This window comes from Pelodiscus sinensis, chromosome 21 (assembly GCF_052426305.1).
Source record: "Pelodiscus sinensis isolate ZL-2025 chromosome 21, ASM5242630v1, whole genome shotgun sequence".
Taxonomy (NCBI): domain Eukaryota; kingdom Metazoa; phylum Chordata; order Testudines; family Trionychidae; genus Pelodiscus; species Pelodiscus sinensis.
The window spans coordinates 24,366,965-24,383,019 of NC_143072.1; the positions used below are offsets into that span (position 1 = coordinate 24,366,965).

Consider the following 16,055-nt stretch of genomic DNA (forward strand, 5'->3'; position numbering starts at 1 on the left):
GCCCGCGCCCCCCCGTCTGCATCCAGGGGCGCAGTTCGCAACGGGGGGCTCCCCCCCCGTCGGGCGAGGCGGCTCCCCCCTTGCTGGGAGCCCGGGCCCCGCGGGGGACAGGGAGCCGGGCCAGCCCGCCCCGCCCCGGGAGGGACCCCGGGCAGCTCCCTGCGCTGCGGGGGGAGGCTCCGCGCCCCCAGCCCCTTCTCCCACCGCCGCCACGTGACGGGGCCGGGCGCGAGGAGCCGCCCACCGCGGGGGCGGCGGCCGGGGAGCGGGACACCTGCCCGCAGCCGGCACCGCGCTCGCTCCCTGCCCCGCGCGGCTCCACGTGGGCGGCCGGATCCCGGGGGCCCGCGCGCGCCGCTCGGATGCGGCCCTGAGGCTGCCCCGGGGGGGCCCGGAGCCGCGCCCCGCCCCGTGCAGGCGCTGCCGGAGCGGCGGGAGAAAGCGGGCGGCGGGGGCCCGGCCCCGGCCTCGGAGGATGTTCAGCTGCGTGGGCGGCTTCTGGGCCCTGCTGGCCGCCTGCCTGGTGGCCGCCTGCGGCTTCGGCTTCCTCTCGCCGGCCTGGATCGTCAAGGGGCCGCGCCTGCACCCGGCCCACGACGAGCTCAGCTTCGGCTTGCTGTGGCCCTGCCCCGAGGCGCCGGGGCGCCGGGCCCGCTGCGCCGCCCTCGGGGGCCTGGGCGAGTTCCGCCAGATCCCCTCCGGCGCCTGGCAGGTGAGCGGCTCGGGGGGGGGGGCGGCTGCTGCCTGGGCTTCGCTCCCTCCTCACCGGGGCTTTGGGGCCGGTTCGGAGTGCGCCCTCCCCCCACGTGCTGGGGGTCTGACAGGAGCAGCCCCGCTGCGCCGTGGGGCTGGGCTGTGCGGCAGAGGGGGGTTAGGAGCAGCCCCGCTGCACCGTGGGGCTGGGCTGTGCGGCAGAGGGGGTTTAGGAGCAGCCCTGCTGCACTTTGGGGCTGTGTTGTGCTGCAGAGGGGGTTTAGGAGCAGCCCCGCTGCACCGTGGGGCTGGGCTGTGCGGCAGAGGGGGTTTAGGAGCAGCCCCGCTGCACCGTGGGGCTGGGCTGAGCGGCAGAGGGGGGTTAGGAGCAGCCCCGCTGCACCGTGGGGCTGGGCTGTGCGGCAGAGGGGGTTTAGGAGCAGCCCTGCTGCACTTTGGGGCTGTGTTGTGCTGCAGAGGGGGTTTAGGAGCAGCCCCGCTGCACCGTGGGGCTGGGCTGTGCGGCAGAGGGGGTTTAGGAGCAGCCCCGCTGCACCTTGGGGCTGGGCTGTGCGGCAGAGGGGGTTTAGGAGCAGCCCTGCTGCACCTTGGGGCTGGGCTGTGCGGCAGAGGGGGTTTAGGAGCAGCCCTGCAGCATCTTGGGGCTGGGCTGTGCGGCAGAGGGGGTTTAGGAGCAGCCCTGCTGCACCTTGGGGCTGGGCTGTGCGGCAGAGGGGGTTTAGGAGCAGCCCTGCTGCACCTTGGGGCTGTGTTGTGCTGCAGAGGGGGTTTAGGAGCAGCCCTGCAGCATCTTGGAGGCAGGGCTGTGCAGGAGAGAGGGTTTAGGCATAGCCCTACACCCTGGAGATATAGTCTGGCTGGGCTGTGCCGTGGAGAGGATTTAGGCACAGCCCTACACCCTGGAGATATAGCCTGGCTGGGCTGTGCCGTGGAGAGGATTTAGGCACAGCCCTACACCCTGGAGGTATAGCCTGACTGGGCTGGGCCGTGGAGGGGGTTTAGGAGCAGTCCTGCTGCACCCAGGGGATACCTAGCTCAGCACATGCACACAAGGGACAGAGGAGCTGAAGTCTGCCAAGGGTGAGCCGGGCTGGTCCAGACTCTGATTTCGCCCTCCTCCCTGCTCCCCCGTGGCAATCGGGAATGTCCCCGGGGGAGCCAGGACGGGTGTCAGCGAGGACCGGACTGGCTCCGAGCCCAGGGCACGTCCCCAGAGCAGGGTTAGCCGGTGCTGAGAGTGTCAGTCCGATGTCAGGATCCAGCCCAGCAGAGCGCGGCGCCCATTAGCCGGGCTGCACTGAACATCTCAATCCAATTAGGCCGGCTGGCGGTGCGAGTATTCGCATTAGCTTCCCCACAAGTGTCTATTTCAGGAGCAGATCCTGGTGGGGCCGGCCCGGGGGCACTGGACGTACCTACACAGGGTATCTCTCCAGCCTGAAGGCAGTTGCCTTCTCCCCGGTGATGGCTCCCGTGAGCAGGGGGGATGAGGCAGGTTACTGCCAGGTCACCAGGACGCACGAATCTGCTTTCCCCCCAAGCCTCAGGCGATGATCTGGGTTGTGCTGCTCGGCCCGCTGCCCCGCACGGAGCGAATGGAGGTGCCCATCTCTTTGCAAGAACTTTAGGATTCAACTTCTGAGTCCTACATCCCCGGGTGGGAACCTCACTGGTACCCGGATATCAGTGGGGATAAGATATAGACGCTGCAGGCGAATGTAGCCCTACGAATGGGAGAGAAAACGGGGGAAAGAAACGGAACAGGTTTTGTGCACTTGAAACTGTTGTTCTTCCCACGGTACCTGCGCAGGGGAGACGGCAGGTGGTACCAGCATCTTTTGTGTCTTACCAGCCCCAGCACCCAAGGGTTTGGCCAACTGTGGCAGGGTAAACTTGTCTTTTGCAAGCGTTGATTTGGGTGGGAGCGGTCAATCCATGTGCCACTGAAAATCTGTCCCTTGTGACTCTGAAAATCTATCCCTGTCCTGGGATGTTCGTGCCTCTTTGCTCCTTCTGCCCTATTTGGCGGTCTCTTGCTGTTGCCAAACAAAAAGTTACCTGGCCTGGGGGTTCTTTGGCTAGTTCTACTTAGAATTCAGGACAGGCCTGTCTGGCTGGCGGAGCTGGGATTATTCTGCTGCCTTTGTGTGACAGGCGCTTTCTACGCTAGATGCACCCTTTGAAATGCTTCCAGAATAAGGGTTTAAGCGCCAAACTGGTGGCTTATTCCCCTCCTTAATTCCCAGTCTTGCTTCCTTTCCGCTTATTCCTGGCTTGTAATGGTGGAGGCTCTGGTTATCATTTTGCTACGTTTCCAATCCTGCCCAGCATTGCTCGGTCGCTGGAATCCCACACCAGGGATGAATCGAGGGAAGGTCACGCCTTGGGCTTGACACAATGGGGCATTTAGTGGCTGAATTTCTCAGGCTGTCATGGAAGCAAACAGTTCTCACTTTAAGGAAGCAAGTTGCACAGGCTATTGTGTGTTTGACCAGTCAGCGGTCGCTAGTGTCATTAATAACACGTACACAATTTGCCTGCTGCAGGGTAGAGCAGGCTACCGGTAATGCTTCGTGGTTGTGCAGTAAAGTAGTTCTTTAAAAGTCATTCTGTTTTTAAAAGGGACGTTTATTCAGACGGACACTTCCAGGCCATACGGTATCTTTAAAGAGCAGAATGAAGCACAATAGTGATTCGTTCCAACACGATGCCGCTATGAGCTTTGGGCTGTAATATCCTTTTAAGAAATACAGACTACAAAGGCGCAGAGCTTCCTGAATGGATCTGTGCTTGGAACACATTTTTGGATACGGTAGGGTGAGACACAGCGTGCACAAGGTCTTGGTTACATTTCCGTCCCCTCAATTCAATATTTCGGAGGGGTTAATAAAGAACAGCGCGCACACAATGCGGTTTGCTTCGGTGGAATGGAAAGGAACTTCCTCCGGATGGCTTGGAGTCATGACACAGATGCCTTTTGTACTGGTTTGTACGAGCAGGTAGAAGGGAAGCACTGCGATCTTCACAAGAAACAGACAAACACAGCAAGCAAATGGTCTGGTAGCACTTCATAGACTAACAAAACATGGAGATGGGAGCATGAGCTTTCGTGGGCACAGCCCACTTCTTCAGATGCCCGGAGTTATGAGTAGGGGATAAGAAAACTTGAAATAAATAGGAGAGGGAAAGCGGGGGGAAGAGAAAGACAGAGCAGACAGAGTATCTTTGTCCCCCCCCCCCCTTCCCTTCTCCTATTTATTTCGAGTTTTCTTATCCCCTAGTCATAACTCCGGTCATCTGAAGAAGTGGGCTGTGCCCACGAAAGCTTTTGTTCCCATCTCCATGTTTTGTTAGTCTATAAAGTGCTACCAGACCATTTGCTTGCTGTTTTTTTCTGTAACAGACTACCTGGGCTACCCCCTGCAGCTTCTGCACAAAAACAGGGTTGCTTTGACTTTCCTGTGCAATCCACTGTAGGGAGCAGTCTGGGCTGTATAAACCCACAAGAACTGGTCCAAAACCCAAACATGAGTCAGGGTTTAACTAGCTATGAGATTGGTTATTTAAAAAAAATGTATCCTGATCTCAAGCCACTGTGGGTTTTTTCTTTTCTTTCTGCTTTTTGAACCTTCAGAATTCACTCAGGTCATGTGCTTAAACTTTTCCCTGAATCTGGAGAGCTAGATTTTTTTTTTAAATTTTTTGCATGAAGGCTGAGATTCTCATTTCCACTTGATTCTGAGAACTGGATCTTTAAAGAAAAAAATAAAATCTTGAGAATCTCTGATTTAAATCGCCAGCGTTGGCTGCCTGGCCAATAGAGGAAGGATGATTCAGTGGTCAAAGCACTGTGTAGGCTGTGAGATCTGTGTTCCATGTTCCTCTCTGCCACAGGCTTGTGACCCTGGGCAAGTCACTTAATATTTCTGTGCCTTATGTGCACATGGGGGATAATAATACTTCCTACCCTCTGCTGCGTATGTGGCCTGTGAAAAATCCACTGCTAATGTGGCCCGTGCCCTCTCCTCCCGCTTGCCGAGATGTAAGCCCAAACAAAGCAGATACTGCATTTCAAACATTTCCCTGTTCAAATGTGCTGATTTTGCAAGGGAGCAGGGGGAGCATTCAGCGCGGCAAATGATCGTTAATGCGGGTGTTTGCACTTGGGGGATTATGTTAATCATCCTACAAATGCTGCTTTGAATCATGCCTAGAGGTTAATTACCATGCCTTTCTTCTCTTAAGAGGGCCTTTTGGTCTGCGTGGAATTGCTCGCTTTTTTGCCTTCTCTATAATTACTTTTGCAGCTCTGCAATATCTAGGGTACCTTTTAATTTAACTCCATCAGCCCCCTAGGAAGTGCGGCCTTCCCCACCTGTTCAGGTTTACGTATACAGCCTTAGAGCGGTGCATGTTCCTTCTCATAGAACCATGCAGAAAAGAGACAGACTCAGCAGGCAGGTAAAAGCGGCTGGCTGGGGGTGTTCCCACCCGTCAAAGACTACGCCAGCCCCTAGATTATCACCCCCCAGGTGTCCTTTAGGGAGGGTGAAGCTGAAGCTCCCCCCCAATTTATATAGGAGCATCGCTGGCTGTTCTCCTTCATCTGGGGGTGAGGGGAAAATGCCCAATTTGCTGCATTCTCACTCTGGCTGGGGAGCGCAGGGGGCAGACAGACCTGCACCTGCTCCAGCCGGGGGACATGCACCCTTCCCCAGGCTGTGCCTGGTGGAGCTGCAGCTGCCATGGAGAGGCCCTTCTCCCTTGGCTCTAAGCTGCTGTGGTGAGAGAGGGCTGGGACAGTCCTGTCTCCACAGGGCAGCCTGCATCCTGAACCCCTCCGCCCCCCCCCCCACCTCAGAGCAGAGAGTCACATGCAGCCGGGACACTTTCATTTTATCTTCCAAACGCCAAAAGTTAATTGAGTCAAGGACCCGGGCAACACTGGGTAAATCTTCTACTTTACATATGGAGAGATGAGGTTGGTATGTCTCATGTCAGGCGCTGCAGTTTGGAAGCGAATCCTTACTGCTTTCAAATGGCTGTTTCCCCCACCTCCCAGGTAGATAGTTCACCTGGAAATACATTGGCCATCAGGGGCGTTCCAAAGCCTGAAAATAATCAGAGGCTGTTTGCCTCTGAAGAATCTAGACGAGGCTGAACACTCTGTGAGTACAAAGTAAGGGAATTCAGGCGGAGAATGGGGGATTTGCCTACCCCAGGGAGAGCCCTGGTCTGATGAAGTCTGGGGTCTTGTCTTGAGCAGGATTCAATGCTCAGGCTGCAGCAGAAGTCCAAGCAAACCTCATAATGCGCCTAGCCAGTGGATCAGATACCAAGAGGATGGGCATGGCATGAAAACAGCCATGCTAGGGAAGGTGTGTGTGGGGGGGGGGGGGGGATTCTTTCTTGGACCCTTTTGGGGTTGGCCTGGAATAGGGCCAGCCCAGAACATTTTGGCACCTGAGGCGGGGAGCTCAAATGACGCCCCCATGTCCCCTCGCTTGGGCCAAAACTTTGAAAGGTCTCAGTTCTGCCTTCTCCCTGTTCTACCTCTCTCAGGGTCCTGCTCTGCTACCTACATATGCACCAGCAGCAGACACAATTTTCTACACTCTGGTTCCTAGTGGCGCTCATCTCCCCTCCCCCAGTCTGGCACATGAGGCAGCTGCCTCAGTTTGCCTCATGGTAGGGCCAGCCCTGGCCTGGAACTAATCCACTCTTGTTGTGTAGCTTCTCTTGTAATACTTTGGCTGATTCCCTTTGTGATCTTAGCTGGTGACCCTGGGCCAGGGGTTTAAAGGTGTGTAGGTTCTGATGTTGCAGGTAAGTGCCCCATGTTATTGTCAAAGCGCCCATCTGTCTGACTCCCACTGAAAAATCCCAATAGATGTTCCTATTTAGCTTGCAAGTTCTTTGGGGCTGGGGTTGTCTTGTCCTGCATTTATACAGCGCCTGGCACAAAAATAATAAGACTCTGACTCCCGTACATTGATGCAGGGGGAACTCGTGAACGGCAGCTTGCCGGATCAGGACTTTGATTTGGCAGGAATGGTCAACATTTGGGGGAGGGATAGCTCAGTTGTTTGAGCATTGGCCTGCTAAACCTAGGGTTGTGAGTTCAATCCTTGTGGAGGCCATTTAGGGATTTGGGGCAAAAATGTATACTTGGTCCTACAGTGAAGGCAGCAGACTGGACTCAATGACCTTTCAAGGTTCCTTCCAGTTCTAGGAGATAGGCAATCTCCATTAATTAACAAACAAATGGGTTGAGTCCCCAGTACGAGAACCCTCACACTGGAGCAGCTGCTGTCAGTGACTTGGATTCCCAATTATGCTCAGACAGCATTGGCTGGAGGGGCATGGTGGCATTTCTGAACCCGGTGTATTGCTTAGCTGAGGATGTTTATGGTGTTTCAATAGGCATCCTGAGTTCTGTGACCTATCGCCACTGAATGGAACAGATCCCTGACCATGGGAACGCAGAATTTCTGAATTGGACCAGGTTTCCCCTCAGCAAAGTGCTTAAACCTGTGCTGAGCTTGGAACATGTGAGCCATCCCTGCTGTGAAGTCCTCAGGGGCTCACTTAGCCCTGTCTCCAATAGCAGCCAGACCCGGATGATGTAAAACCGCCATCATGGACCATTCTACAACAGCACTGTGGGAAACTTTTTTTTTTTCCATCTAGGTACTGAGTGGTTGGCTTGTCCTTTTTTAACTTCTTTCCTACCTAATGCAACTGTCGTTGATACTTTTATTGTTCATCCTACCTCTAGTTAATTGTATTAAGAACTCTTTGCCTCAGTAATACCTTGTGGCAGTGAGTTCCACAGATGGCTTATTTCCATCCATCTGCGTGCTTAGAGCTTGAGCATCATGGAAGGTTTCAGTCAAGAGCACGATGTTCATCTGGTTTACCCCTTTTAGTCGTTTCATTAATCAGCAAACAATAACTAGGGTCCATCTTGTGTCAAAGGTTGTGAAGAAAAGTTGAAAATATTCATTTGCCATTACTTCTCATTGAAACAGACTGCAGAAGTGACTCTATCAGGAATCAGATTATGCTCTTCAGGTTCTTGGACTACACCCATCACCATGGTATTGGGGCTGCTCTCAGGGTGCATCACATGATGTGACTCTTCTGCATTGTGCATGGTTCCTTCCTTATTTCTCTCACAAGGAGCAAAATTGTCTTAGGCTTCTATTACCCGCTTTTTGTTTTATTCATGAAATCTTCATGTTGGAGAATTGAGCCTTGTGCTTGGACTGGACACTATGGCATGCTATGGAACAGAGAAAATGAACTTCAGAGAGGAAGCGAGGGCTTGCAGCTAGGACAAGGGATCAGAAGTCCAAAAAGCAGCTTCAGTTTTGAGTAGGTTAATTGAATAGTTGATTAATCTTATGAATTCTTATCGGTTATTCTCCTGTTCTGTAGTCCCCGGTGGTGGGGCTGGCAGCTAGTAGAGTGCCAGGTGGGAGCTGGTCTGTGAGGGGAGCCAGTTTAAAAACCAGATCCCTTCGTGGACCAGTTGTCTGTTGTCTTGCGCTGCTGCCTCTGCTACAGAGGCAGCAGCCCCTGTCCTGGGGAGGGAGGGATGGAATGAGGGAGTGCTGAGCTCCGGGACCCGGTGCAAGCCAGAACTCAGCTCCCAATACACTTTAAATGCAGCGCTGCAGCAGGAGTAGGTCCCAGGCCCAGCGGGAGCCAGGCCTGCTGGCCAGCCTGCTAAAAATGTATTTGCGGGGAGGTGGGGCTGGAAATGTATGTAGTCGAAAGCATTAACTGATAAGCTTTTGCTTAAAATGGGGCGAACAGCATCTCCCAGGGGCATGGTGGCTGCATTGTTTGTAAGCAGGTTGGATGTTGATGGGAGGTGAGCATCGGAACTCCCGATTGGCTCATGTCAGAAATATCGGAGAGCATCGGAACTCCCGATTGGCTCATGTCAGAAATATCGGAGAGCTTCGGAACTCCCGATTGGCTCACGTCAGGATTATTTTTGATAAGTTCAGGTAAACGTGGAATGGAACCCTTTGTTTCAATGAGAGGTCGAGCGCTGGCTACAGCCCTCAGAGGGCGATGCTTTTACTTTCGAAAAGGTCCACAGAAAATGGCGCCTGTTGGACGCTCATGACAGGAATGGCCGGAGTAAAATAAACAGTGGGACGTGACCTACCTCCTCCGGTGTCACCTTTCTAAGGACTCAAGTTTCTGCTGCGTCAGTGTCTCTCCCATGTTCTGTGGCCACTCCTAGGAGAGCCCAGTGTGAGTTTTGCTAAACCACAGGGGTGACTCTTCAGGGCCACCGTGTATTCCCCCAGGCTCCCAGACAGGACGGAGCTGCTTACAGGACACGAAGAAGACAGTTGGCTGCTGTCCCCTTCCAGTCAGGGCCCTCGCCGAAGAGCCTTTGCCCGAAGAAGCAGACCGGCGTGTTTGTGAGCGGCAGTGAGTTCTCCCGGCCTGGAATGATTAGCTCCGCTCTGCCACTCCCATGAGGGAGGAGAGGCCTCGTCCCAGTGGCAGCCTGCTGGTGGAAAGGTCTGAGCGGGGGCCCAGTGACAGTGCGCTGCATGCTGTCTAATTAAAATTTCATTAAGTCGGTTTGCATCTCTTGAGGGAGGGTCACAGGCCCACCATTGATGTGCTAATGCCCCTTCCTTTCTCTTCCACCATCATCCATCATCCTGTTAGTTACAAATGGTGCTGTTTTATCTGCTGTCCCCTGTCCCCAGACACTATGGGCCTGGGAAAAAAGCAGCCAGAACTGATGAGATGTCTTATCTGTCTCTTGCTTATTCCCTAATAAAAATGCGTTTTGTTTTGCCGTGGCTCAGATCGGGTTTGGCTTTAACCTCTCTCTCGTTTGCGCTTGAGAGCGGGGGAGTTGTTCCAATGCGGAGGTTGTACGCGGTGTAACTTTGTTTAAAGGGAAAAGCTTAACTGCCGGTGTAAGCAGCTAGTTGTTGAATTTGGTGCTCTGGGGTTACATGGGAAATGTCGCTGTCGGAGGGAAATCCATGTCTTGATGCGCCAACGGTGCCCGAAGACTTGAAAATGCATGGCTGAGTGGAACATCCCCGGGAACAGCAGGGGGGTAAGACGTGGGCTATGTCTACACTCGCGGCTTCTTGCATGAGTAATATGCAAATGAGGCTAAGCGTAGAATATTGCCGAGCCTCATCTGCATACCTAATGAGCCACCATTTTTTTTTCAGAAGAGGCTCTTGTGCAAGAAGGAGTGTCTACACTGCCCCTTCTTGCACCAGAAACACCCTCTTGTGCAATGCCGTTCTTCTTGAAAAGTGATAGGTGTAACAGCATTGCGCAAGAAGGTTTTTCTGGTGCAAGAAGGGGCAGTGTAGACTCTCCTTCTTGCGCAAGAGCCTCTTCTGAAAAAAATGGTGGCTCATTTGGTATGCAAATGAGGCTTGGCAATTAGCCTCATTTGCATATTACTCACGCAAGAAGCCGCGAGTGTAGACATAGCCGTGGGGTTTAGAAAGCACGATCTCGGGAAGAATAGAGCGTGCTTTCCTCAGAGACTTCTACTCCCCCAAGAGCAACAGGGTCTCTTGGCTCGATCAAACAGAGCCAGATTTTTTTTTTTTTAAAGCAAAGTCTTTCAAAAGTGCCGGCGATTTTGGGTTTCGAGCATGAGGGCTGGTGCTGGGCATTTTTGGAAAAACCAGGCCTCAGAGGCGTCTGACGTGGGGCCATCCAAAAGTCATTTCGTCAGTTTTGAAAATCTTGAAATATGGACTAAGAGCTAACAGGGAGTGAAGATTTAGGAGAAAGCTTGGAGAGTCTCTAAGGCTAGGTCTGCACAGCAGCGTTATTTCGGAATATCGTCAGCACGTGTCTACACAACACGCCCGTTATTTCGAAATAACGGGCTTCTGATTCCGACTGCTGTAAACCTGGTTGTATGAGGAGTAAGGGAAGTCGAGGGAAGAGAGCTCTGTCTCGAAGCAGCGGCCGTGTAGTCAGCGCCAAAAGTCGAGTTAAGCTACGCAATTAGTGTAGCTCGAGTTGCGTAGCTTATTTCAAGTTTAGCTCGGCTGCGTAGATGTGCCCTCAGAGCCACCCTACCTGGTGCGCACAACAGTATGGATCAGCCATGTTCAAGTCCTCCACTCGTCTCTTGCCATGTGCTCCTGGAGCAAACCTCACCTTGAATATGGCGCCCTCAGAGCACACCGGCAGGGCCTGATCCTGGGAGCTAACGACTCCGTTGGGAGCTGTGGGAGGTTGGTATCTCTCCTGATTGGGCCCCGGACAAAAGCCTGCATCACAAAAGAAATCCGGAACGGTGCATCCTTCTGCCCCCTGCCATTGCTCGCTACTGGGGTGTGTCTAGACCACATGGCTCCATCAATGGAGCCATGTAAAGTAGTTTACCCAACATAGTCAATGAAGCGGGGATTTAAATAATCCCTGCTTCATTAAAATAAAAATGGCCGCCGTGCTGTGCTGACAATCAGCTGATTCGGCACAACGCGGCAGTCTAGACACGGATCGGTCGACAAGGGAAGCCTTAGTTGACCGCTCCGGTCAACCTCGTTTCATGAGGCATAAGGGAGCGGTTGACAAAGGCTTCCCTTGTCCACCCATCTGTGTCTAGACTGCCGTGCTGTGCTGGATCAGCTGATCGTCGGCACAGCGCGGCGGCCATTTTTATTTTAATGAAACGGGGATTATTTAAATCCCCTCTTCATTGACTATGTCAGGTAAACTAGTTTACATGGCTCTGTCGATGGAGCCGTGTAATCTAGACACACCCCAGGGCGGGCAGCATCTCGAGCGTAGTGCCTGAACCAGGCACAGAAGGAAATGGCGTCCGTCCCCAGCACTATCTCCTGGAGAGAAATGGCTTTGCTTAAGCTGTCACCTCATGGCCCGAGTTTTGCTCTCGAGTCAAGCTGAGGCTTCCCCCCCACAGTCTTATCACACTCCCCTCTGCACCCCGAACTCCTGCGGTTGCAGCATTGAACTATGAACCAGCTGTGTCCCTACATGGGGATGTGCCGGATTCCGCTTGGGGAATGATTGGCCCCGTCTAGAGCGGCTCTTGCCAGGTGCCATGAGGTGGGGATAACATTGCTCGCTCCCGGAGCACTGATGGAAAGCGACCAGCAGACAGTTGCTTTTCCTTTCAGCTGTTTGGGAGGGGGAAGGTAAAGCAGGGAGAGGAATCCTCCCAGATGACTCCAAAGGGAAGGAAATTGCCTTCAGGATCCAAGACAGGATGAGCGCCTCTTCCTCCGAGTGCCGCGAATGCTGGCCAGATGGTGGGGGCTTGCTCCTGAAGCAGGCGCTGGGACATATGGGGGGGATATAAATAAGCTGTTGGGTTTATCCGCCCACCCCCCTATGCACAGCATCCCCCTTTGCGCCTGGTTTGGCAGCAATCCCAGTCCAGATCCTGAATCTGGCTGTCACAGCCGAGCTGTTCTCCCGTCGGCTGCATGCCCCCCCCCTTCCAGAGCGCTGCGCTCGGTTCCGCTGGCAGGGGTAGCGCCCCCTTTCCATGTGCCACTTGTCCTCCCAGACTGTCCCTCCGCGTTTGTTGGAGCAGTAACAGTGGGGCAAGGCCGATCCAGCCACGCAAGCCGCAATGGCTTTGCCTCGTCTCCAGGAGGACCTGCGGCTTGGGGTGAGATGACTCGCTCAGCCCTGCCCTTCGTGTTCCTGGCCTCTGTGTTGGAGCTGCCAGCCTGTGGGGGTGACTGGCGCATGCCAATGACAGCGGCGGTGTTAGTGATCCACCAAGCAGCGGGCTGGGCTGTAGGGACTTCAGCGTCCTCAAGTGGACCGGACGAGGCGACTAGAGGGAAAGGGCTCTGTAGCTCCTCTGACCTAGCTCCCGAGCCCTTGGGTCCATGTACAGGGTCAACCTCCCTGGTCCGGCACCGCAGTGGTCCCGAACAAAGGAATTTGCCTGACCAGGGGAGGTCAGGTGTCCGGGTTCTCCCATGGCTCCCCTCCTGGCTGCTGCCCTGGGAGAACCCAGAGGCATCACGTCCTCCGGCCCACCTGCCTGGCTCTGCTGCCCCCAGCCCACTCCCGGGGCTCTGCTCCCTTCCACCAGCCCCGTGCGGGGTGGCAGCAGGTCTTGGGGGCCCCCAGGTCACTGGCCCTGCAGGCTGCCGCCGACCAGACTGTCTCCGCTCCCAGCCACTCTCAGACACTGGCCTAGCAACATCCATGGTCCAGCACTTCAGTGCACCGTGGAAATTCATCCACTGACTGAGATTTCCAAATCCACTCCTGTCTCTCAGGCACTTATCTCTGGGCTGTACTTCCCACAGCGATGGGAGGAGGAGAAGGTGACTGGCCTTTTTCTCCTCCTCCCCCAGCTTCTGGCCCCTTCCCTCGTCTCTGTGAAGCAGCCGTGAGCACCACTGAGGTGGTTGCAACAGGCCTGAGTCCCATTACGTCCCCCAGGTGAGCGGCGGGGGGAAGGGAGAGTTTGCTTGGGGCGGGGAGGAGCAGGGCGCTATGGCAGCGATGGAGACAATACCGGATGCCGTCCACGGCTTTTCAAAGCCGACCCGGCCTCGTTATCCAACAACACCCTCGATAAATTCACCCAGAGGCCATCAGCTGAGCTGCTGTTCAATAATGAACAGGCGCTTTCCCCGTTACCAGAAGGAATCTGTTCCGCGATTAAGGAGAACGAGGGCAGCCGGTCTGGCAACGGGATGGGCTTGCGCGTCGTGGTAGGGGCAGCTGAGACGAGACACGTGAGGTAAATGAGGATGACAAAGACAAGCCACGGCAGGCCGGGGTGGGGGGAGGGACACACTGCTTTGGGAGGAGGGAGCAGAGTGTGACAGGTAGGGGAAGGGCGGGTGCAGGACTTGGGTGTGTTGGGCGGGGGGAGGTAGTTACAGGTGTAGCGGGTGGCCTGCCGTGGGCGGAGGGGCATGCAGAGGTGTCAGGGCTGGCCAAGCTGAGAGAGATGGATTTTGAGTGTTTAATCTTGTACATGTAGGCGACTGTTTCAAGAGCGGGCTGTTCGCAGGCCGTGAGTCCTCCCATGCCTTGACTGGAAGGGACCTTGATCGCTCATCTAGTCCAGTCCTCTGTACGGAGGCAGGACTCGGTGTTCTCTCGCGTATCCCTCCCCCCCTGCAATGCATCTCTCTCCCCGTCACTGGCAACCGAGGGTTGTTTGTTCCAGTGCTTATCTACCCTGACAGAAGCTTTTCCTCATGTCTAACCCAAGTCTCCTTGGCTGGAATTTCAGCCCATTGCCGCTTGTCCTACCCTCCGCGGTTAAGGAGAACAATTCATCACTCTCCTCCCTGTCATAATCCCAAAAGTACGGGAAGGCTGAGTCTTCTCCAGACTAAACAAAACCCAGTTGTTACAGACTTTCTTGGCAGGACCTGTTCCGGTTTTGTTGCTCTCCTTTAGATGGGCTCCAGTTTGCCACATTTTTCCCAAAGTGGGGTGCCCAAGCCTGGACACAATACACCAGCGGAAGCCTTATCCATGCAGAGGAGTGTGTGGAAGAATTACCGCTCTTGTCTTGTCGACAGCATTCTGCAAATGCACCCCAGAATGCGCCTGCTATTTTTTCCCCCAAACGGTGATACATTTTTGACTCATTTAGTCTGTGATCCACAATAGGCTCCTCCCGATTGTTGTCTGCACTGCCCCTTCCTCCCTGTTTAGAAGCCCCAAGAATGTAAGTGACTGGCTCAGGATTATGCAGAAAGCCTGGTGATTAGCTTGGAGCTGAACGTGGTGTCCTGAATCTTCTGCAAGAGCTTTAACCACAAGGCCACCCTGCCACAAGGTCACTGCCCCTTGTTACCTGGGTGGCTGGGATTCTGCTGCCACAGGACCCTGGCAGATACACAGGAGGTGATGTCCGTAGCACTAGGGTACAGAAAGAGCGACTTTTGAAACTGGTCACAGTTGTTTTAGTGTGATGCTGTGACTGTTTCCCTGCTATGCAAACCACGCTGCCAGCCAACAGGCTGTAGGGTGTTGCCTCTTAATCTGACTGCCCAGTCCCTGCATATTGCTCCTCCCCCAAACTGTCCCCACCCCAAAACTCACAAGAGGTATGATGGGTTGGAGCACAGGGGTCTCCTTGGGACAGTTACCCGCTGGGCTGATCATACCAGTGAGCCCACACACCTGCCTTCCGGGGCACCCCACTAACCTGGCCAGCTGGGTTGGAAGCTCTGCTCTCCCCTAGCTGAGGCCCAGAGATGGGGTAACAGCTTCGCTCCCCCTGCAGATCAACATAGATGCTGAACCAGCTCAGCTCTGGGAGGGCTCAGCAATAAGGCTGTTGACAGCACCCAGGAGCACAGACCCCAAGAGAACCAAAACCCCAAAGAAATCCGTCTCACCCTGTGCAAAAGTTTTACACAGAAAAAGCCCAGCGGGTCTGCCGCCTTTATGAATGAAAGAGAGAGATGCACAGTGGTTGCTCCCCCCAGGTAACAATTATTTACACTGGGCTTGATAAGAAACACAAGTGTTTTTTAGCAAATATAGAAAGTAAGATTTAAGTGACTGCAAGTGAAAATAAATAAAACACATCAGCTAATCCACTGAAACTTGTTACATGCCAATTCTTACTCTAACACTTGTTCTAATTATCTCTTTCACAAGGCAGCCTCCTACCTTGGGCCTAAGCCTTCCCTCTAGTCAGTCTTGTTTCCAGCAGGCATCTTTGGTGGTAAGTGGGGGTTGCTTGGCATCTGGCCACTGCTCCCTATTGTTTGGTTTCCCTTCTATCCCTTTTGCCCAAGGTGCAAATTCTTTGTGCTCAGTTCAGACTTTCCTCACCTTGCGTGGAAAAGTTCAATATTCAAAATGGGTTCCAGCATCAGGTGATCCAGCCATGTGTCTTTGTAGGACCAATCACAGTTTGGGCTTACAGGAAAAACAATCCTAGTTACAGATCATTGTCTTGAGCACTGGGCCATTATGTTTCCGGAGTATTACTCATGGCCCTCATTAGCACAGTTAGAATGATAAAGGCTCACGCTTAATATTTAAAACTTCCCATACAAGAATGCTACATGCACAAAAATAGGACGTATCAATTCACCAGATGACGACTTTTACAATGATGTCACATGATGTTCTTTGCATAAAGCATCTCTGAATTGTACATATTCATAAGCCGATTTTCATAAAGCGTGGGGCTCTGCCAGACTTCTGTGCTGAGGAGGCTGGGGGTGGAGTTTGCACATTTTGACACCTGTGTCCCATTACCTGGTAACGACTCTCTGCTCAGGATGGGAGGTGGAGACATGATGATACCTTCTGCACCTGGCCAGAAGACAGGTTCTTGTTACTACTCT

At 54.0% G+C, this 16,055-nt stretch overlaps 1 protein-coding gene across 2 annotated transcripts in view; it reads left to right on the plus strand.

Annotated features, from left to right (window-relative positions):
* Positions 1-242: 242 nt before the first annotated feature.
* The window catches only part of LOC142819239 (LHFPL tetraspan subfamily member 7 protein), a 156,377-nt gene continuing 140,564 nt past the window's right edge, over positions 243-16,055 (plus strand). Inside the window, exon 1 of one of the 2 annotated variants that reach the window (XM_075904644.2) lies at positions 243-712. In XM_075904644.2, the coding sequence (XP_075760759.1) occupies positions 476-712 (237 nt within the window). In that variant the 5' untranslated portion in view covers positions 243-475. The remainder of the gene's footprint in view (positions 713-16,055) is intronic. The other variant, XM_089772141.1, reaches the window with a different exon arrangement.